Genomic DNA, 23165 nt, shown 5'->3' on the forward strand with positions numbered 1-23165 from the left:
CCTATGTGCTTCAACCAAATCCATGTATGACCGATGGTATATTGCGGTAAATGCACTAAACAACATCATCACCGTCCATTGTAGTGATCACTGGCCACTAGTGCGGCCATGAAAGCAAGATGAAGGTACTGTGATGGCCGCACTAATGGCCAGTGATCACCACAATGGACGGAATGATTTGGCTGCATCTTCCTCAACCCTCGGGAGCCTCTTGCTTTGCCTTGTGAAAAGTGGCGTCCACAAAGGGATTCGAACTTGAGGTTGGAAGAGACCTCCCTATCCACGAGCCCAAGACCATGCCGAGGACCCCTTGAGGTTATGTTCACACTTTGGCTTGTTTCGGCACGTGGGATAGTTATGAATGGCTGCCTTCTTGACCGTTGATCATAACAATGAACGGTGACGATGAGAAGACACTAATTGGAAGGTGATTTGGCAAATAGCCTGACCTATTTTCCCCTGAAACGTCGGCTCCTGTGAGGCAAGATGGCCAGTGGCGATGAAGCAAATGGTGGGTCCCTGGTGGACGCTGAGGCATCATCTTCTATCCGATATCCATCCCCTCCAACCGTCCTCCTTTTCTCAGTGGACAGACAGGCAGCCCCCAACTAACTCCCCCTCCCTTTGAGAGAGAGAGAGAGAGAGAGAGAGAGAGAGAGAGAGAGAGAGAGAGAGAGAGAGAGAGAGAGAATGTTTGGGATCCAAGTTCATCTCCATCCCGTCTCAGGAATGAGAGTTTCTTCAGAGGAGAACTCAACTTGGTGGGGATCATCGTTACCATCATCTTCTTCATCATCAAAATGCGCGCCCCAATGGGACCCTAGAGTTTGCGGGGGAAGAAGATTCGTCGTCTCGTGCGGGGGCTTATTCGGCTTCTCCAACAACCACAACAGATCGTCGGGAAATCGTCCGCGTGATAGAGACGGCCGCAACGACAACAACGGCGACTACATTGAGGCCTTCCTTCTTGCGCCAGGTTGCCAATTTTTTGCACGTCTTGCTCTTTCTTATGATTCCCCAACATCCACCATCTTCATCATGAGAAATGGGGCTCCTTTCTGTTGGTTGGTACATTTGGATCGATCCCCAGACTAATTGCTCAAATGGGTTTTTCTTTCTCGTACGTTATTTTGTGAAGTGCGGCGTCATACTTTATAATCTGCTCAAAATCTTTACGGGGCTTCTTGGTTTATAGGGTTTTCTTTGGTTGATCAGAGTGATCTGCGTTCTATGCATTCCACTTAGCAGTTCTCAATCATGGTTTTGTTACTAAGGCGATATCATTATTGGTCGTCAAGTTTGGGAGGATGAGATGAAACCTTTAGCCAAAACCCCATTAAAATGGTGGGCTCATGGAGATATCTTCTGTGGTTGAAAACGTGCGCATTCAATAACGACGGACCCTCTTCTAATCAATGACACTTGCTTACCTGCCATCAAAATTTGCTTTCCCTCTGAATTGCTTGCTGCTTATTTTGTATTACCTTAGAGTAGGAAACTAGAAATTGGAGCTTGTGGGGACGTTGTAATGGATGGATGGGTTACGGCATACAAGTGTTACTTGAGTCCTATTTGGAAGGCTGATTTGATGAAGGTGAAGAATAAGGCAGTTCATTTCATGCCTTGATGGGATGCTAAATTTTTTGCCTATGCACACGGGAGCAGTATGTTAAACTCTCTTAGATGATGAATAGGTGAAGGATTTCTGTCTTAGAGGATTCACTATGAAGAAATGGTTTAGACTGCACCCTGTGTTGGAGTCAATGCATCGCTTTAGATAAATCCCTTGTTGCTAATGTTGCGCCTGTTGTTGAATAGATTCCTTTCCAATTCTAGAATGCCTTATTTTAATAATGCAAGGTAGGTGTAGGTCTTCAATCCCTTGGTAGTAGATAAATTCCTTATTTTACATTGTTGGAGTTCAAGACAAAGACACACTAGTCTATCCGTAAGTGATGGTTGGAGATAAGAACCACGAAGGGTGTTCTATGCTTACAATCTTTTTGACAAATAAGTAGGACTCCATTTACATAACAGCTTAGTGTAATTTGGTTTGTAGTGTGCCGGCATACTGTACCACAAAATACTGTCTTGATCACAATAGAATTGTTCTTTGTGTTATTTGGATCTTCCTGTTGCTGTTTTACCATTACTAATTTCTTTTGGTTATACACAAAGAGCCTGTGTGTGTGTGTGTGTGTGTGTGTGTGTGTTAACACTGATGTACAAGTTTTGAAAAGAAATACCCTTTTTGTTCTACCTAGAAACTGTCAGGCACCACAACTTGCGAAAGAATGGTTTCCTAGATGAGGAAAAATGGAATTCTCTTGGCCAGTTTCTTGCTGTTCCTGTTCAAGCTAAGGATTACAAGGCTAATGCTGTTGGTTCCCCTGGGCATAGTTTCTTCCGTCAGTTTCAAAATCCAACAGTTTTTCTGAAGATTTCATGTGATGGTGACTTTTGGCTGCCTATTATTGTTGGTACGAAAATGCATGTAAATTTCAATTATATTTGTACATTTTTTTTAAAAATTGTATTTTCATTTGCCCCTGTGTGTACTATCTATCTTCATCCTTTAGGTTCCTTCTATGAATTACTGAATTTTCACTGGTATTGCAGGGGAATTTGCTATAGAAAGACTGATCAGTGCACTACATGGAGACCAGGAGGTAGAGTCAGCGTTTCTTCTAATTTTCTTTTATTTTAGTTATTTCTTAATTGCATTCCTTCATAATAATTGGAATGTGAACGTGACCCAGGAGTGCCCGGATCAATTTGACTTCATGAAAAATGCTATTGAAACACTTGGATACGAGGTAGATCATGCTTCTTATATTTGTTTTCACGTCAATGGCAAAAGAGAAATTCCCCTTTCTGTTCACCCTATGGTCATTTTTTTCCTTTTGAAGGAATATTTGAAGCTTATTTATTGATTTCTTTTCTGCTGTTTGCATAAATGTGCCACACTGCAAAGTGTTTTCAGTATCTCCAAATATATATCTAGGTTAACATCTCTTCATAAAACTGAAGCTTTATGCTTGCATATTTCATGCTAGTCACTATATTCTCTCATAGTATGGATATAAACCCTTTGTATTTCCCTCCTTTGTATTCGTGGAACTGTTATTTTAGTACTTTTAGGCTTATTAATCTGAAAATAGGGCTATGTGAATTGCAGCAGCATAATTTGAAGTTTGGAAGCTAAAAGTGTTACATTATTTTCAAGGTTTAAAGTTGACAGCTGCTAGAGGATACAATAATATGTAATTGAAATGGCATTGCAAGTTTGCGGCATTCGTAATAACACAGCTCCATTCCAGGCGGTACTTTCCAAGATGGAAACCTGTTGTGAGAGTATGAAGTTTTTCCGCCAAGTCCTCCATTGCTCTATCATGGAGTAGCTGTAGCAAATTTGACTTTTATTGGAGTCATAAATATGGGCAATGTTGATGCACTGAACCTGAATCTTCTTTATACGTATAAGTTGAATATATATGGCCTAGAATGGGTCACCTAGTGATTAGTCAATTGTTCCATTAATGGAAATTTAAGCTACTCCAAAATAGAAGTTTTTTTGAAGACAAACAACCTAAATGGCCCTATTTTGAAGATGTTTATGTTGGAACCTTTTCCTTTTCCTTTGTGAAATTTGTTTGAAAAGCTAAATTCAAAGAGAAACTTGTTTGAATTCTCTTTATGGTTATTAAGTGTTGTTTCAATTCAGTGTTATAAAAAATGCGCCTTGAGGCGCAAAAGGCGCGCCTCGCCTTAAGGCACGACCCTCTGTGCTTCAAGGCGCAATTTTTTTTTTTTTACAACAAGACTTCTGAGACATAATCAAAAATATTTTTGTAGGTTAATCTCATATATTTTCCAGTTATTTCAGTTATGTAATTAGTTTCTTAATATATTACTATATTTTAACTTTTGTTGGTTAATCTTGTATATTTTTCAGTTATTTCAGTCATGTAATTAGTTTCTTAATATATTTAACTTTTGTTGGTTAATCTCATATATTTTTCAGTTATGTAATCAATTTTTTAGTTATTTTTATATGTTAATCTCATATTTTTTAGAATAATCTCATATATTTTAACTTTTGTAGGTTAATCTCATATATTTTTCAGTTATTTCAGTTATGTAATCAGTTTCTTAATATATTTTAACTTTTGTTGGTTAATCTTGTTACGAAAACCGCGAGCAAGAAACAACCGAAGGAAACAATAAACAAGAACGATCAAACCAAACACAACAAGGACACACAGATTTACGTTGAAAAACCTCTCCTCAAATCCTAGAGAGAGAGTAAAAAACCACGGCCGTCGAGAAGAAAAACTTTATTGCTCTTTTTCGACAGTTAGAAGAGAGGAAGAAAAAAAAGAATTTATACAAGGCAAGGGCGACAACCCTAAACTTAAACAAGTCGGGTCTGATCCATAAGAAACCGGGTCTCAAACTTAAGCCCAAGAAAAAATTCTTCTGGAGGGCGCTGCCCCCCTAAGACCCCCGCCCACTGAATGCGCAGCGGGACCTGCGCCGAGGGGGGGAGCCCCCAGACCCCCCCCTTGTAAGGGCAAAAACTTTGAATCAGGCTCCACAACTCATCAAATCTCATATATTTTTCAGTTATTTAATCAGTTTTTAGTTACTTTTATATGTTAATCTCATATATTTTAACTTTTGTAGGTTAATCTCATATATTTTTCAGTTATTTCAGTTATGTAATCAGTTTCTTAGTATATTTTAACTTTTGTTGGTTAATCTCATATATTTTCCAGTTATGTATTCAGTTTTTTAGTTACTTTTATATGTTAATCTCATATTTTTTAGAATAATCTCATATATTTTAACTTTTGTTGGTTAATCTCATATATTTTTCAGTTATGTAAATGGTTTCTTAGTATATTTTTTCTTTTATATGTTAATCTCTTATATTTTCCAGTTATGTAATCATTTTTTAGTTACTTTTATATGTTAATCTCATATTTTTTAGAATAATCTCATATATTTTAATTTTTATAGGTTAATCTCATATATTTTTTAGTTATTTCAGTTATGTAATAAGTTTCTTAGTATAGTTTAACTTTTTTTGGTTAATCTCATATATTTTCCAGTTATATAATCAGTTTTTAGTTACTTTTATATGTTAATCTCATATTTTTTAGTACTTATTTGAGATTTTCTATTTCTTATTGGTTGTTATTTCATCAATAAAGCATTACTTTATTTATTTGTATTTTTAGATATTTTTTATAATTTTTTTAAAGTTTTCATTTTTTTTAGGCTTGCGCTTTGCGCCTCACCTCGGTTTGTGGTGGAGCGCCTCGCTATGCCTCAACGCTTTTCACAACACCATTTCAATTGAAGAAAATTTTAAAATATTTTAATAACAAAAACAAGTTTGAAGGCCTTAATAATTCATTTGCTTTCAATTGTTCTAGAAATGGGTTAAATATATTTTTATTAAAGTGGTTAACCTTGTTTATCACAGGCTTAAGGGGGAAATTTCAGATATGTGTAAAAGAGGAAAGTAAAATGCATACTGGAGTTTGGTATTTTTCTCCATTAAATTTTATGGATGAAGTTTGGCTGCCTCATTTTTTTTTTCACGGTTCTACAGGTACTCCTAAGAGGAACATTGAGAATTGAAAGAAATGAAGAAATGGAAAAATAGGTTACTAATCTGGATTTGTAGCATAAAGATTTTTTTTTCTTTTTTGCCTGCTTTAGTTGTTCCTCTTCTTCCATAACTTTGTGCGAGTAATGAGGCCAAGCTCCTGCACCTGTCTGGTCTGATCCCTTAGTGGATCTTCCTAAGAAATAGGAAATTGCTTAGGTTAGGCATCTGAAATTACGTTCTCTACCATGTAATTGCAGAGCATGTACATAGTAAAATCAATAATTGTGAGCCCACTGTCAGTCTGGAGATATCGACATGAAAAAATGATGATGATTACAACTTTATTGTTGGAGGAAATCTGATGGTTTTGAGTTCATTTCATTGCGTACTTAGCTCAAACTCATCAAATCCTTGCAACATACTTTCTTATGCACAGCAGCACAGGACACCTCTGTTTGCTTTTGAAGATTCAACATGACAAATTATACTCTAGGGTTGCCAAATGTGTCCTTGCTGGATCCTTTGAAACCCAAGAATGAAAACATCATGATCCTACAAGTATCTTTGTGTTTAATATCATGCTATGTTTCTTAATATCTTGACAAGGTCTTGAAAATTTTAGCAACCATCCCTTTGAAAGTACAATGTGCACTCTCTGCCATTTAGATATCAATAAAACTTAGTAATGAAATGAATTTTCTTGACAATATGGACCTTGAATGACATGTAAATTGGATGTCATCGACATTATTAATGGATAAACCAGCAGGGAATCTATCTCTATAGGATTCTTTTGAGAGTCATATGTCAGAGCCTACTCATATGGTCACTTACTATGTTTATTCTTTTACTGTTTTTTCAAAACTGCAGATAAGAATGGTGAGGATTACTGAAAGGGTTGTGAACACCTACCATGCCCACATTTATATTGGCAAGGTGACATTAGCCCTTATTCAGTTTGAATTATAGTTTTATCTTACTGTAAATTTCAATGGCTATAGTTGGTAAAGCTAGCAAGTATACCATTTTCTCTCTTTTCTATATATTTTTAAAGTTGTAGAATATATAGGCTGGGGAGCGAGCTGTACTTGTTCTGGATTCTAGGCCATCAGACGCAATAAATTTGGCAAAGAGATGCAAGGTATTACTGATATTATTATTTTGTTCAAATGTTTTACTTATCAGCCTGAACCTCAAACTGTATTTATTTCTGCTTAACATTCTATTTTGTGTGAGAATAGTTATTCATCATTGTTTTTATCTTGTACTACTAAATTACAATTTTTTTTACTGTCCTGTTGCTTGATGTTTGCATCAATGTGGCAACTGTGATAATCAAACATATGTTGAATACTTGTAACATTTGTCAAAGTGGTTTAATTAGCTGATACAAAATTTAGCAGATTCTTACTAGAACATGTCTTTCTTTTATTTCTTCACAGGCACCAATATACATAAATAAGCAAATTGTATCAGCAGATGCCATCCAAGTTGCTTATGGAAGGTGGAAAGGAAATTATACGAAACCCATTTATGATGTATTCTTGGATAGGTAACGGCCTTATTGTGTGCTAAGCATGAAACAATATTTTTTCTGTTTGCGGACCTTCTAAGCATTACCAGTTCATCTCTTTGATTGTAGAAGTCCTGTGTTTACAGTTGTATGACACTAAAAAACATCTGTGTTGTTTCAGATTCTTTACTTCAGTTTTCCAGTGTTACTTCTGGTTAGATGAATTTTATCGAAAGAGGTTTTGATTGTAATCAAGTAATCAAGATTCAATAGCTCGGATGCATTTTATTTGCTATTATCATTTAAAAATCACTCGAGGAAAAAAAAGATGCCAATTGTAGGGTAACTTTGAAACTTTACTGTATACTTTTTATTCTTTATGATCATGTCACTGGCTTAGATTTTGTATTATGTTTTTCTTACTTTCAATAACCATAAATTAGGTTAATCATATACTAATGAGGAACAAGTGAGTCACCCATCTCATTAGAGATAATCTGATTATTCATGTCAATATCTCTAGCCCTCTTCTCTCTATATCCATTTTTTTCTCATAAATTTACATAGTATCTGTTCTTTCAAGTGCACCATGATGCAAGAAAGTTTCTTTTTATTTCTTCTTCCACATTTGTGTATTTCATTCTCTAAGATTACCTTTTTTGTTTTGTTCTTTTGCCCATCTTTCAAGACCGCCTTCCTCGTTACTATACATTTATTCTTTTACTTTTCTTTGTAGTATCTTCTTCATGCATTCTTTCCTACTGTTATAATACCCATAATACCTTTCCATAATAACTAGTTGATCTATAATGGACTTCACCTTGTTCAAGTATTCCATAATAGACATGCTGCCTTTTCTGAGGAGTTGAAATTCACGCTTGAGAAACAAGACTCTGGCTTAAGATATCTGAGAATAAGTCTGTGTCAATCTGTTCCACAATTCCATCTCTTTGCAATCATTTGGAATAGCAATCAGTACCTCTTGTGATAAGGTGGAAGCTATGTCACATGGGTGCAGATGCGACACGGGTGCGGCGCAATTTCAAAAATTTCGGACACGGGAACTCGGCTATATATTATATATATTAAAAAAATATATATTTTAAATATATATAACAATAAATTAACACAAAGATTGTAAATTTTAAAGCAAAAATAAAAAAAAACAATTCTTAACAACACAAACTTACAAAAATATAACACATAAAAAAGCTTGTGAGTGTGATAAACAATAAAACTTATCATAAATCTGCCTCATCGTCTGAATTAGAGGGAACAACAAGATCGAGGTAGTCCATGTTGAGAGTATGCAAATTATGTTCTCCCTCCAAGTCAAAATCTTCTGGATTTACATCCCAATTCTTGGATGGTCCACAACTGTATCAAAAAATGACTATATTAGTATCTAACTTAAAACTTTGAATACAAATATTTAAATACAAACTTTGAATACAAAGAAAAAAAAGTACCTATACTCTTCTTTGGTGCGGCGATAAATTAATCGTAAATTAGAGTGAACATAAACCAAATCCTCTGCTTTTTTATTAGTGAGTTTGTTTCTTTTAATGTTGTGAATTTGAGTATATGTACTCTAATTTCTTTCACAACAAGATGATGTAGCAGGTTGAGATAACAACTTCATTGCAAAACATTATAGATTTGATGTCTCTGATTCATATGTTGCCCACCAATTAAGGGGATCTTTCTCGTCCCTTGCCACGAGTGCTGCTAAAGAATCAAATCTCCAAGTAGAAAACTTGCCAAACTCACTATTTACAACCTTAAACATGTGAGGATCGTTAAAAAGTCTTCCCAAACATATCATTCTATTTCTTGATATCTTAGGATCTTCATTTGGAAAAACACGACCAACACCTGCTGTCAACCATTTTTTTGCATAATATTTTGGATTGAGAGAGTGTGCCATGCAATGCAAAGGTGTATTGCTTTTATCTCATCTTCTCACTAAAACTGAATGTACATGATTGTAAAATTCTGAATCATCAAGTGCAATATCTTTCTTCTCATGTTTAAAAATGATACTTTGAACTTTTTCAATCATATTATCCTATATTTTATAAATTCTATGAAGCATGAGTACATCTCTGTCAACTTCTCTCAACATTTCCCAAATAGGCTCTGTAAATTCAACAAAATATATAATTTTATCCCACCAAAAATCATCACAGATGCATTTTTTGATAGCTTGAGCCTTGACATCATCTTCAGTACGATAAAAAACCCAATCTTGATCAGCCACCATCATCATCAATGCATTCTTGAGTTGCTTAATTCTTTTCATCATAACAATGAGAGAAGCAAAACGAGTTTCAGCAACTTTCAGTAACTTAAGATCAGAATGCCTATTAAATATAGAAAGGGCATGATGATGGTTTACAACAAAATTTTTAATATTTCGAACATCATGCTCTATTTCCTCAATCCATAAATACATTTCACGTGCATGTGCATCATCTTTTGATGGATTGCATATACTCTTAAGTGCCAAATTTAAACTGTGTGCTGCACAAGGAGTCCAAAAAATATGTGAATATGTATCTTCACTTGCCAAATTCATTTCTGCACGACTGCAAACTAGAGCATTGTCAGTAATGATTTGCACCACACTTTCTTCACCCACTTCTTTTATCACTTCGACAAATAATCTCTTTAAATATTCAACATCTTTATACTCTCCAGATGCATCAACAGTCTTCAAAAAGATTGGCCTATTAAATGAGTAAGCAATGAAGTTTATCAGTGGTCACCTTTGTATATCAGTCCACCCATCAGAAACAATCGACACTCCATGTCGTTTCCATGCAAATTTTTGGGTCTCTAACAAGTCTTCAATTCTATTTTTTTCCTCTGCAAGAATGTCTGTTCTTAGTTTTTTTGAACTAGGAGGCACATAACCACTCAAATTATAATTAGCCAAAGATGTAATCATATCTTTCCTGTATGGACTTCTAGCTACATTAAAAGGAATTGAGCTTGAGTAAAAGAATCGACCAATCTTTTTATCAATTTCTGCTTTTGCTATGTTTTTTATTGACACTTGTATTGTTTTATTGCTTTCCATCTTTCTTTTCTTTAAAAGCTCTTCTTGTACATCACTAGTAATAGGAAAAGACAGATTAATCGAATCACTTCTCATCTCTGCAATTTTCTTTTTTTCAACTTCCTCTTGTTCTTTTTTTAATTGCTTTAAAAAGTATTTGTCAACCCTAGAATATGCCCTAATTCCTTGACCACGAATATGCAAAAGATATGCTTTCACACACGTATAAGAACCCGTGAAAACAGTCTTACATAGATTACAATGAAACTGCACATTCCCACTACCACCACCACTAGCTTTTATCCCTTTTGTCACAAGCCTCCAAAGTGGTTAAGAATCTTCTAATTCAGGGTTAGAACTTGAACCAAATGTATTGACACTACCGCTAGAACTCGCCATTATATCTGAAAAGTGAAAACCGAAAAGAAAATAAGTAAATAAAATAAAGTTAATAAACACTTCAAAATAATAGTAATAAGAGCGCTAGGTTTGTTCCCTCTGTGCAAATCAGGTTCAAACCAAGCCCTCCTCTGCGAGGGGATGATGCAGAGAGGGGGTTCGTTCCCTCTCTATAAACTAGGTTCGAGAGAGTGGGCCTAGCCCTTGTCTGATGCAAAAGGGAGGGTCTGGGCAAGCCCCTGTTGAACCTTATCAGCGGCAGGGGCTTCGCCCTTGCCAAAAAGCCAAAGGCAGCAGGGGAGGGGCCGAGCCCCTCTTCTGCGAGCAGAGGGTGCAGGGAGGGGGGGGGGCTGCCGAAAAATAAGAACGAGGCAGGGGCGGAGCCCCCTGCCTCGTTCTTTTTTCCGGCAAGGGTGCCAGGTAGGGGTAAGGAGTGGGGGAAGGAGGGGGCTCGACTGACAGGCCGAGCCTAGCCTTGCCCGCCAGACAGAAGGGAAACAAGGAGGGCAAGTACCCTCCTTTACCGTAACCAACATAGGTTACCCGCTTTTACTAAAACTTGTAAGGGTGGTTATCATAACCAGCACAGGTTACCTTCTTTTATTCTAACCAGTAAGTACAGTAAGAGAGGTTTACCATAACCTGCGTATTTATTTTATCATGTGTAAATGAATATATTTGATAATTTTGACACACTTGAACATAAATTTAAATTATTTATTCATTTATTATATATATATATATATATATATATATATATATATATTTATGCAAACAAATGGCACATAGAGCGAAAGGAAAAGGGGGAATACATAGAATAATCAACCCCCAGATCGTCGCGTTGGTGCTCAGATATACCTCCTTAAGCCCAGGGGGAGGGGTTAATTATCAAAACAAAGCATTAGCTTAGGTTCAACGATGCTTGAATGTATAAGTGAATGGACGTTGTTGAGTTCGTCCTGCACAACCTTTGTGAATGTGTCATGATCGGTATACGACTGGACCGACTAGGCAAAGACCTGTGTTGTATCCGCATGACTAAGCGAAGCTCGAGGAGCCGTCCTTAGATGTGTGAGATACGGATGTGCTAAGTATAAAGACTTGAGCTAGACATCCCTTTGAGACCCGAAAGAGGTCAAGGCTAAGTCGTGGAGACTTAAGCGGTTATTCAAATCACAACTCTGAAGAGGCTTGCGTTAAGTCATGAAGACTTGAGCGGATGTTCAACTCATAGCCCTGAGGAGGCTCTTGCGATATACGCTAAGTCTTGGAGGCTTGAACGTCGTTATTGCAAACTGGTTATCGTATGTACTTGAGTTGAATGAATGTGTGATTGCTTGCTTACCAGACCATCAGTAGTTCTGACCCCGTTTTATGGGGATTACAGGTGTTGGACCTGCGTTGCGATATGCGGAGCAAGGCGACATCGAGTTCTAGGGTTTCTCTAGACAAAGTTGTACTGCTTCCTTTTATTGAACCTATATTGTTTTTCCAAGCAGTGATGTTGTAATAAACATGTGGGTTTCGATAAAATGGAACACTTTGGTGGTCAATGAGTTGCTTGGCCACATACCTGTAATGTGTTCGAGGTTTTTTAAAACTGACGACTCATTATCGTCTGATTCCGCTGTTAAAAGCTTTCCTAAGTTCTGCTGCAAAGAAAAAAAAAAGAAATTCATGAAAATTTCAACTTAGCTTTGTTTTGAAAATTCGGGGCGTTACAATAAGCCTATTCAATTTAGTCCTCAACATAAAGAGAAAGATCAAGAAAAACCAAAGCACAAGAATTGAAGTACGGATCAAGAGCTCACCCCTTTGGACCAGACACTCGAGAGTGTTCTGGAATACATGCTCGCAAGAGATATGATCTGTTTGCCTAAAGCAGTTGATCCCTCAGCAATCATGGGCATATTCAAAGAAAATTTCTGCAAATTTCATCGGGCAGTAGGGCATGACACTGAGAATTGTTTCGTCCTGAAGAATATCATTCAAGATTGCATCAACAAGAATATCTTTATTGAAGATGCGGAAGACACCAGTCGACCATCCTGAGTAAGTTTTCTAAGAAATCGATAATCTCAAGACTGTGTCACTTTCATCATTTTGTCATTATGAAGGGACAATGCAATCTCAGTTCTTTTATCAATCTGTTATTTCCTTCTTCAACGCATTAATAAAATTATCACCCTGCCGAACAAAAGGGAAACGAGGAGGGACCGAGCTCCTCCTCTGTGAATCAGAGGCACAGGGAAGGGCCAAGCCCCTCTTCTATGAGTAGAAGGTGCAGGGAGGGGGGGCTGCCAAAAAATAAGAACGAGGCAGGGGCGGAGCACCCTGCCTCGTTCTTTTTTTCTTGCAGGGGGCGGAGGCAAGGGGCTCCGCCACCTGCCGAAAAATAAGGAGGAAGGGGGAGCCCCCTGCCGGACGAAGAGGAGAGAGTGGGAAAGGGGGGCATACCTGTTGACGGAGGAAAGGGGAGACGGTGGCTGGCGTCGCCTGCGGCTACCGTCGTCGGAGTCTGGATCGCCGGCGTGAGTGTAGGAGGAAGCTGTAGGGGTTGGGGGGAGGCAAAATCGACTGGGTAAGCCCCTCCCCCTGTTGTAAACCTCTTTTAGGGTTCGGGATGAAGTTTGAATCCGAGTTGGGTTCGGATCCAGACCCGACTCAGATCCAAAAATATTTTGAAATGGACATTTTTGGACTCTGTCAACGTTGACTGAGTCCAAAACAAGGACGGACTCAGACTCGATTCGTTGACCGAGTCTGACTCGTCGTTGACCGAGTCTGGCCCGTGTCCGAAGCCGCACCCGCGTCCTCACCCGTGTCGGGGCATATCGACATGGGTGCGTCGCCTCCCTAGCCGAGTCCGTGTGACTTAGGGTGAAAGTGATATAGACAATTAATGCTTGATCTTCATCCACGAAACATATTTTGAATTTCGAACAATCTTAGAAGATGTAGCCCCTTATGCATCATTTTCTTCCTTTGCAATAAATTCTGGTGGAGCTGAAATTGATCCATCCAGATGACCAAACAAATTTTGACTTCTAATAAAAGGAACGATTTGTCTCTTCCAAGTCAGGAAATTTGTGTTATTCAATTTTTCAGAAACAAGTTCACTAAGGAAGTTTGATGACAATTCAGATTGATTTGAAGAGGAATCCATGATCACTGAAAGAAAATACAAGATCAAAATACTCAAAGAAGAAAAGAGAAAGGATGATTGATCGAACGCTAGCGTTATGTGACTGTTAATATTTAGTCCAAGGAATAAAATTAATTTGGTACAATCGAAAGAAGTTTAGCACTGTAACTGCAGTCTATTTGTTCCTTTTTTTTAGGAACAGAAATCAGATCACGTGATTATGCAGATTATCACGTCAATATGCAAAAATTGAATCACATCAATGTGCAGCGATCGATCAACATCAATGGAATATCACGTTAATAAGCGAAAATAAATCACGTTAATATGCGAAAATAAATCACGTTAATATGCGAAAATAAATCACGTCAATGAATTTTAACACGATAAGGCTAAAAGAGCATGAAACCAGATTTGAGATCTTATGGGTTCATAATTTAACCCACGACAAAACCAAATAGAATAGATGGGAGTGAAAAAGAATAGACCTTAATGCCAAATAACGATCAAGAATCGTATTTCAGATAAAAGCAGATTTAAGAGAGATGAGGATACGATAAAACATATTCAAGAGAATAGTATTTCAAAAGTGAATACGATCTAGACTTCAGTATCAAGAAACAATAAACTGATATCCAATAAAGATTGATTGAAGAAAAATGAGAGGAATCGAGAAAAATATCAGAGAAGATAGATTAAGAAAGGATATTTCTTTACTGGAATTAGAAGATGATCTCTATGGTCATACCTTTTGGAGACAATGTCAAACTCTAGATCCAACCTGCTTTGATACCATGTTAGATTCTGAAATATCACCAGAACTGATTAACAAGACGAAGAAGAAGACGCAAGGTTTAGGGGATCACGTATTTTTTTCACACCATATGTGACCTAATTTCCTTTACTTATACATAAGATACAATGATTTAATGGACATAATAGTCCTACAACATAAAATAATATTACAAGCATCCCCAATAACACAATGTCAATCACGCAACATATATCTTGGGTTTGGATCATATCCAAACTGATCCAACTTGTCTGCACTAGCACTATACTTTAACACTTAGTACCATTAGTATATTTCCTCATTAAGTTCAAAACCCATGTATGATTATAAATAAATTTTGTAATTTCTTGGCAGCATTCAATTGTATGTCGTATCCAATGTCCTCAAGTATGAAGTCTATGCAATAGGCAGTACATGTGGTCTAAAATAATGACTCATAATTTTCTTTCAGTTCTTTACCTGCTATCCTATAATTCATTGCTTTATTAGTAATGAATTGTACAATGTTTTGAGGCTGAACCTCTTTTACAACCTGATAAAAAACCCTCAACGATACATCTGCTGTCTTGGGCATATCATACAAATCAATTGATTTTAAAAATATGGTTTATTTGGGGGCAATAGACAAAGAAATTTATCAAAGTCCTTGACTTTTTGTCTGTCCACCCATCTGATGATGTTACACCTAGTCTCTCTCTATGAATGCTTTATCTCATCACAATAAATCTTCACTTCATTTACATTAGTATTTAAAATCTTTCTTCTTAAAGCATCATATGAAGGCATCTTGTATCCAAACCCAATACTAGTTAATACATTTGCCATGGCCTGAAAATGAAATGAATTTGCCGCATTAAAAGGAATGCAGGCTTCATAAAACCATCTCCCAACTGCGACATTCACTTGCTCAACTAAATGCTAAGGAGTTATGGCAGTACGAATGTCAGGTTATGCCCTAGGGGCAGTCCTAGGAGGGGAAAAACTCATAATAGCGCCTCTAGATCTACCTTCTCTAGAAGAACTCCCTGATACCCATCTTTCTCTTCTTATTTTTATGCTCGTGACACTACTACTAGCACCAACCACACCTTTTTCCTTCACTGCAGAACTTCTTACTTCTGATGTGATCAGAAGTAGGGAGTTCATCTTTGTCCTCCAGGGTTGCGCATACCCCATTTCTGCCTCACTCATATATTTTTATTGTGTTTTCCCTCTCAAACTAGTAAGTAATTGCTAGAATTGCTATTTCACACCATTCGACAAAGTCCTTGATGTGCAGGCTATAACATTTAGATATGTCCCAACTAAATGATGCTTCAACCGAGAGATGCCACCCCAAATAACACTATGACAATAGTTGCACTCGATTTTCAACCAGTTTTCACTCATTATTCGAGTGCTCCATTGTTATGATGGATCATTTGATGCCATCTTCTCCCAAAAACGCCTAGTAAGAAACAAAGAATAGGGTTTTTTTACCTTAACCCACTTCTTCGAGTAAAAAAATGGTGAAAATGCACTCGTGATGAATTTGCAAAAGCCCTCTCCCTTGTGCACGGATCAGCCCCCAAACCGCTCTCACGAGTCTTAGGGGTTGTAGATATCTCTCTAATGGCCTTTACACGAATGAGGGAGTCGGCCCTCAAGAGGTCTTTAAAACCCAAAAATGAAAAAATTATGTTTCAGTCATTTTTTAAGTGTGCCAGACCTATATCGTACGATATGTTCCGTATTGTACGATACGATGCGGGTCTTATCATATGATACATGCAATACAGATACACACTCGTATCACAATACAAGTGTGTATCATATCAATTTTCTTCATAGTTACGATACAAACAACCTTGCTCATATTGTTTCTTAGACTCAATCTTATCAAATCCATTTTCTTTTTTAAGAAAAGTTTCATTTTTGAAACATAAAGTTTGTCATCTAATATCCTTTTTTATTTTTGGCATAACCCAAAAATACACAAGAAATAACTTTTTGCAGAAAATTTATCATTTTTGTTAGTAAGGACAAAACATTTACAACAAAAAATTCTTAACCTTTTGTAATTGGGAGGAGTTTTAAACAACTTTTCTATAGGAGAAATATTTTTAAGAATGGTTGAAGGCATTGTATTAATTAAATAAACGGTCGTAATAGCGGCTTTGGCAAAAAAAAAATGGAATATTTTTCGATATGAGAACGGTCATAGTGGTTTCAATAATATGCCAATGTTTTCTTTTGGCTAAACCATTTTGCTGTGGGGTATTTGGATAAGATCTTTGATGTACAATTCCATAATGAACAAGACAGTTTTTGAAATCGTTTGATAAAAATTCTCCTCCGAGATCGGATCTAAAGATCTTAATGTTTGCTTTAAAATGATTTTTAACATAGTTGTGAATTTTTTAGAAACAACTAAACACAAAAATATATCTATATACGTCTACTATAATCATCCATAATATAGCATAATATGGTACTCCTCCTTTAGACATGACCAACGCCGGTCCCCATACATCGAAATATATTAAACTCAAGTGGTTCTTTAGAGATAAAATGACTAAACCCAAAAGCCAAAGATTTCATTTTTTTGAGGATGCAATCTTTATAATATGATACTCCTCCTTTAGACATGACCGGTGTCGGTCCCTATACATTCAAATGTATGACCTAAAATGGTTATTTAGAGACCGAATAAATAGATCTAAAAGACATTTCATTTTTTCAAGGATGTAATTTTTACAAACAAAATCCTATTCATTATAATTTTCAAGAAATAGAAACAATTGCAATTTTGACATATTGAATGTCCTAATCTCCTATGCCAATTTTCTGTCTTTCCTTTCAACAAAATTACAAAAAAAATGATTTGATAACTCTAAATTGTCCATGAAGTAGAGATCCCCACTTCTATAGCCTTGCCCAATCGACCTCTCGGACTGGAGATCCTACACCAAGCAATCACTAGATGAAAAAGAGATCTTACATCCATGCTCAACAATTTGAGAAACATTCCATTAAGCGTCAATTTTGGGAAGATTTAGATGGAGTAGTACAAGGGATATCTTATGGAGAAAAGTTTTTCATCGGCGGTGACCTTAATGGACATGTAGGCATTAGTATGGATGAATTTGAGAGTACCCATGGAGGCTATGGTATAGGAGAAAGAAACGAAAGTGGAGAAAGGATTTTAGATTTTGGTTTGTCCTATGATATGATCTTAGCAAACACTTGGTTTAGGAAGAGGGAGATAGATTTTTTCCTACTTAGAAAGAGAGATAGGGGTTGTTGCATCGATTGTAAGGTTATACTGAGAGAAAGTGTAGCTACACAACATAGAGTCTTAATTTTAGATCTTAGAATTAGACAATGCCGTAAAAGGGATAGACATATGATAGATCCTAGAATTAAGTGGTGGGCACTGAAAGGAGCTAAACAAGGTATGTTTGTAGAGCAGGTAGTTAAGGAAGCTGATTGGTGTCTTGAGGAGGATTTAGAATCCATGTGGAATAAGATAGCGGGTGGCATGAGAAAGGTGGCTAAGGAGGTATTGGGTGAGTTTAAAGGCGGTGCACCGCTAGGTAAGGATGCATCATGGTAGAACGAGGATGTCAAATTAGCTATTAAGGTTAAAAGAGAGTGTTATAGAAATCTAAGTAAGAGTCGAGATAATGAGAATTTGGAGAAGTATATGATAGCAAAGAAGGAAGCTAAAAAAGTATTTCGAAACGCAAGTGATAAGGTATATAAGGCGATTTATGACAAGTTGGATACCAAAGAGGGCGAAAAGGATATTTATAGGCTTGCAAAGATGAGAGATAAGAAATCGAGGGATCTGGGTATGGTTAGATGTATCAAAGATGAAACACAAAGGGTTTTAGTCAAAGATGAGGAAATTAAGGAGAGATAGAAAAATTATTTTGATAAGCTATTTAATAGAAGTCATGCTCAGGATCTTGGAGACTTCTCCATTCCTTTTCATGAGATGAATCGTGACTTCATGCACAAGATTCAAAAGAAAGAAATTGCAGAGGCTTTGAAGAAAATGAAATCAAAGACAGTTGGCCTAGATGGTATACTTATTGAGGCTTGTAAATGTTTGGGAGAAAAAGGTTTAGAATGGTTGACAAATCTTTTTAACAAGATTTGGCGGACAAATAAGATGCCTAATGAGTGAAGAAAGAGTACTTTGGTGCCTCTATATAAGAATAAGGGTGATATACAAGATTGCACAAACTATCGTGGTATAAAACTCATGAGTCATACTATGAAACTTTGGGAGAGGGTGATTGAGTCTAGGTTGAGGAAGATTGTCATGATATCGGAGAATCAATTTGGTTTTATTCCTAGAAAATCAACTATGAAAGCATATGGGTATTGAGAGATATAGAGAGAGGAACAAAGACTTGCATATGGGTTTTATTGATTTGGAGAAGGCATACGATAAAGTACCTAGGGACGTTCTCTTGTGGACAATGATGAAGAAAGGTGTTTCTCTCAAGTACATTAGTATAATTAAAGATATGTATAAAGGAGTAGTAACCAATGTCCGCACTTGTGGAGGAGTGACAACCAATTTTCCTATAACGGTTGAGTTACATCAAGGATCTGCTTTAAGCCCTTTCCTATTTGCTATAGTGATGGATGAGCTTACGAGATCAATTCAAGAAAATGTATCGTGGTTTATGTTGTTTGCTGATGATATTGTTTTGATTGATGAGTCTAGAGCTGGGGTTAATGCTAAGCTAGAATTATGAAGACAGTCATTGGAAGCAAGAGGTTTTAAGTTGAGTAAGAGTAAGACAGAATATATGGAATGTCGGTTTAGTAAGCAACGAAGTAGTGATGGGAGTGTAGTGAAGCTTGGTGAGCAAGAAATACCGGTGGATGATTGTTTCAAATATTTGGGATCTATCATTCAAAAGTATGGAGAAATTGATGGAGATATAAATCATAGGATAAAGGTTGGGTGGATGAAATTGAAGAGTGCAACTGGAGTGTTGTGCGATCGTAGAATGCCATTGCAGTTGAAGGGAAAGTTTTATAGGTCGACTATTAGGCCCGCTTTACTATATGGTACGGAATGTTGGGCTGCCAAGAGACATCATATTCAAAAAATGAGTGTAGCTGAGATGCGTATGGTTAGATGGATGTGTGGAAATACAATAAAAAGATAAGATTCGGAACGAGGCGATACGTAACAAGGTAGGCGTTGCACCCATTGAAAATAAGATGAGAGAGAATCATTTACGGTGGTTTGGACATATTCGGCAAAGGCCTAATGATGCTCCAGTTAGAAGGATGGAGAAATGAGAAAATATATTAGTTAAAAGAGGTCGGGGTAGGCCTAGGAAGACATTGATGAAGATGATAGGAAAGGATATGAATGCTTTGAACCTCACCGAGGACATGGCATTGGATAGAAATGATTGAAGGAGAAGGATTTATGTGGAAGACCCAGAATGATTTTCTTTTTTGGTTCATATCGCCGACCCCAAAGGCATAGTTGTTGTTGTTGTATTATTTTGCTCTTGGAACTTGCAGAGCATGTTCCAAATGCGTTTTAACTCTGATTTTGATGAAATCAAAACCGTTGTTCTTGGATTTTCGATATGTATCCAACCAAGTGTTCAAAACTCATGAAATTGACCTTTAAAATTACAATTTTGCCCTTGAGTTTGTCGAGTATGTGTTGCGAGCGTGCAAACTCCGATTTCGACGAAATCACTTGCGTTATTTTCATAATTTCGATGCGGTCGCAACCGTGTATTCCAAAATCATAAAATAGGTTCCCAAAAATATTCATTATCTTAGATATTTATATTCAAACAAAATCCTCTGAAAAATTGTCGGGTAATACACTACATATGAGTGAATGACCATGAGACATGTTCTATATTTTGGTTCAAATGATTCATATGACACAAATCTACTAGGTACTTTGGATATTCTCTTTGATTTTCTAATGCTAGAGTGATCTACATCTTGATTTTGAGAATATTTTTCTAAGGCACATGGAAGATGATCCTCAATACGATGAGTATAAATTTTCATATCATTATGGGATTCATTTACATTGTTATGAACACTACTTTCACTCTCATGTGCATCATGAATGTCATTATTGTCATTCCCATGCATATCATGAACAACAATATTATCATGCTTATGCACATTATTATTAAGATTACTATCATGCTCATATACATCATTATCAAGATCACTATCATGCTCATTTATCAAGATTCATTTACGTTGTTATGGACACCGCTTTCACTCTCTTGTGCATCATGAATGTCATTATTGTCATTCCTATGCACATCATGAACATCAATATTATCATGCTCATGCACATTATTATCAAGATTGCTCATGCACATCATTATTACTATCATGCTCATGCACATCATTATCAAGATTACTATAATTGCTCATTTACTAATAAAAAATAAAAGAGTATTCACACTCTTTCTTAGAGTCAACCCTATCAAATCCATTTTCTTTTTCAAGAAAAGTGAAATTTCTTGGGACATAAAGTTTATCCCTTTTAATATCATATCATCTATATCCTTTTTTGTTTTTGGCATAACCCAAAAACACAAAAGGAATAGCTTTTGTAGAAGGTTTGTCATTTTTGTTGGAAAGAACAAAGCATTTACAACAAAAAACTCTTAGTCTTTTACAGTCCGGAGAAACTTTAAATAATTTTTGTATAGGAGAGATATTTTCAAGAGTAGTTGAAGGCATTCTATTAATTAAGTAAACCATCATAAGGGCGGCTTCGGCTTAAAACTTTTTTTGCAATATTTTTTTAAATAAGCAAGATCTTTGTGGTTTCAACAATGTGTCGATGTTTTTTCAGCTAGACCATTTTGTTGTAGAGTGTTGGGACATGATCTTTGATGTATTATCCCATGGCAATCAAGGTAATTTTTGAAATCATTTGATAAATTTCTCTGCCAAAGTCGGACAAGTTTGTGAAACTTTTGAAAACAAGCAAATACTTCAGATTTGAGTCACATCCATATGTCTACTATAATCATCAACAAATATAACATAATATGATATTCTTCCTTTAGGCATTACCAACGTCGGTCCCTATACATCTGAATGTATTAGCTCAAATGATTCCTTACATACAAAATTGCTTGAACCAAAACGTAAGGATTTTATTTTTCTGAGAATACAATCTTTACAAATCAAATCCTTTCCATTACAATTTTCAAGAAATGAAACCAAATGTAATTTAGACATACTAGGATGTCCTAATCTCCTATGCTGATTTTTTATATCTTTTTTTTCAACAAAATTACAAAAAGTTTGATTTGTCAAGTGTAGGTTGTTCGTGAAATAGTGATCCCTTCTTCTATGGCCTCACTCAATCAATCACCTGAATTGGAATCTTGCACCAAGCAACCACTAGATGAAAATGAGATCTTGCATCTATGATCGGTAATTTAAGAAACTGATAAAAGGTTTAAATTTAATTTAGGTACTATTATAACATTTGGGACATAAAAGTTTTGAGAATTTTTAGAAAACTCATTTAAAGTACCAAAACTTTTGATTTTTAAACAAGTTCCATCGGTGGTAGAAACATAAGAATAATTAGGATTATCATAATATTTAGATAATATGTTCTCATTAGGAGTCATATGAAATGAAGCGTTAGAATCAAGAATCCAATAAGTCTTACTGGGATCGGCACATGTGAACACCACGACACCAGAGAGTGAAGAAGATTTATTTTTGAAGAGTGGTTGTGAGGACCCCATCAATTGGGAAAGAGACATTGATCCAATGCTTTTGGAGCCTTTATCAATGCTACTTTTCTCAGATGAGGGACCCACAAATGCCATATTCTTTTCTTCTCTTTGGGCAAAAAGGTTTGATGTGTCTCAACTCATTGCAAAAGTGACAAATTATCTTCTTTTTGGTCTCATAGTCATTGTGAGATCTTCTAAAATGAGGAGGCTTGTAGGTTTTTGTATGATTTCTGGGTCTTGACATTGCTAACACAAAATCTTCATCTTTGGAGGAAGGTTTCTTTAATCCATTTTCCTCTTGTTAGTTCTACAAGTGTCTCTACAATAGAGGGAACACCACCTTTATGGAGAAGGGTGGACTTAGTACCCTCAAATTCGGGTCTAAGATCATTGATAAATTGATAGAAATGCCCCGCCTTTACTTGCTTCTTATGAAACTCTATGTTGATAGGACAATGCCACTTGGGCTCAAGTAGGGCTAATTCATCCCAAAGAAAGGATAGAACATTATAATATTCATGTATGCTCATATATCCTTGGGTCATAATCCTTACATTGTTTTGTAGATTATATACATGTGCAATATCTTTCAAGAAATACATGTCGTGAAGGATTTTCATGCATCACTTCCATAGTCAGATTTTGTCAAGCTTGCACACTTTTTGATATCCACACTATGGATGAGTCATGCCATGATTTTGGAAGGGCCCATGTTTAATTCCTTCCATCTCTTCTTATAGTCGGCAATGACTTTGATCATGTTTTTGCCTTAAAGTGCAACTTTTTTTCGTTGTCGCTTTTGGTGATGACAAGTTTTGGCTCTTTATTAGCGCCTTCAACCAAGCCCCATAGCCCTTTGCTCTAAATGTGGTGC

At 36.3% G+C, this 23165-nt stretch overlaps 1 protein-coding gene across 2 annotated transcripts in view; it reads left to right on the top strand.

Moving 5' to 3' along the window:
* The first annotated feature begins 478 nt into the window (after nucleotides 1-478).
* LOC149835797 (Wound-responsive family protein) overlaps nucleotides 479-23165 on the top strand; it is a 61534-nt gene continuing 38847 nt past the window's right edge. For both annotated transcript variants that reach the window (XR_016432368.1, XM_090008754.1), the window contains exons 1-7: nucleotides 479-976; nucleotides 2265-2480; nucleotides 2620-2669; nucleotides 2760-2816; nucleotides 6491-6556; nucleotides 6690-6761; nucleotides 7063-7172. Coding sequence is in view for 1 of the 2 variants with exons in the window: in XM_090008754.1 (XP_089864880.1) it covers nucleotides 691-976; nucleotides 2265-2480; nucleotides 2620-2669; nucleotides 2760-2816; nucleotides 6491-6556; nucleotides 6690-6761; nucleotides 7063-7172 (857 nt within the window). In the remaining variant the exon portion in view is untranslated. The remainder of the gene's footprint in view (nucleotides 977-2264; nucleotides 2481-2619; nucleotides 2670-2759; nucleotides 2817-6490; nucleotides 6557-6689; nucleotides 6762-7062; nucleotides 7173-23165) is intronic.

Source organism: Nuphar pumila, chromosome 6 (assembly GCF_984573655.1).
Source record: "Nuphar pumila chromosome 6, dmNupPumi1.hap1.1, whole genome shotgun sequence".
NCBI lineage: Eukaryota > Viridiplantae > Streptophyta > Magnoliopsida > Nymphaeales > Nymphaeaceae > Nuphar > Nuphar pumila.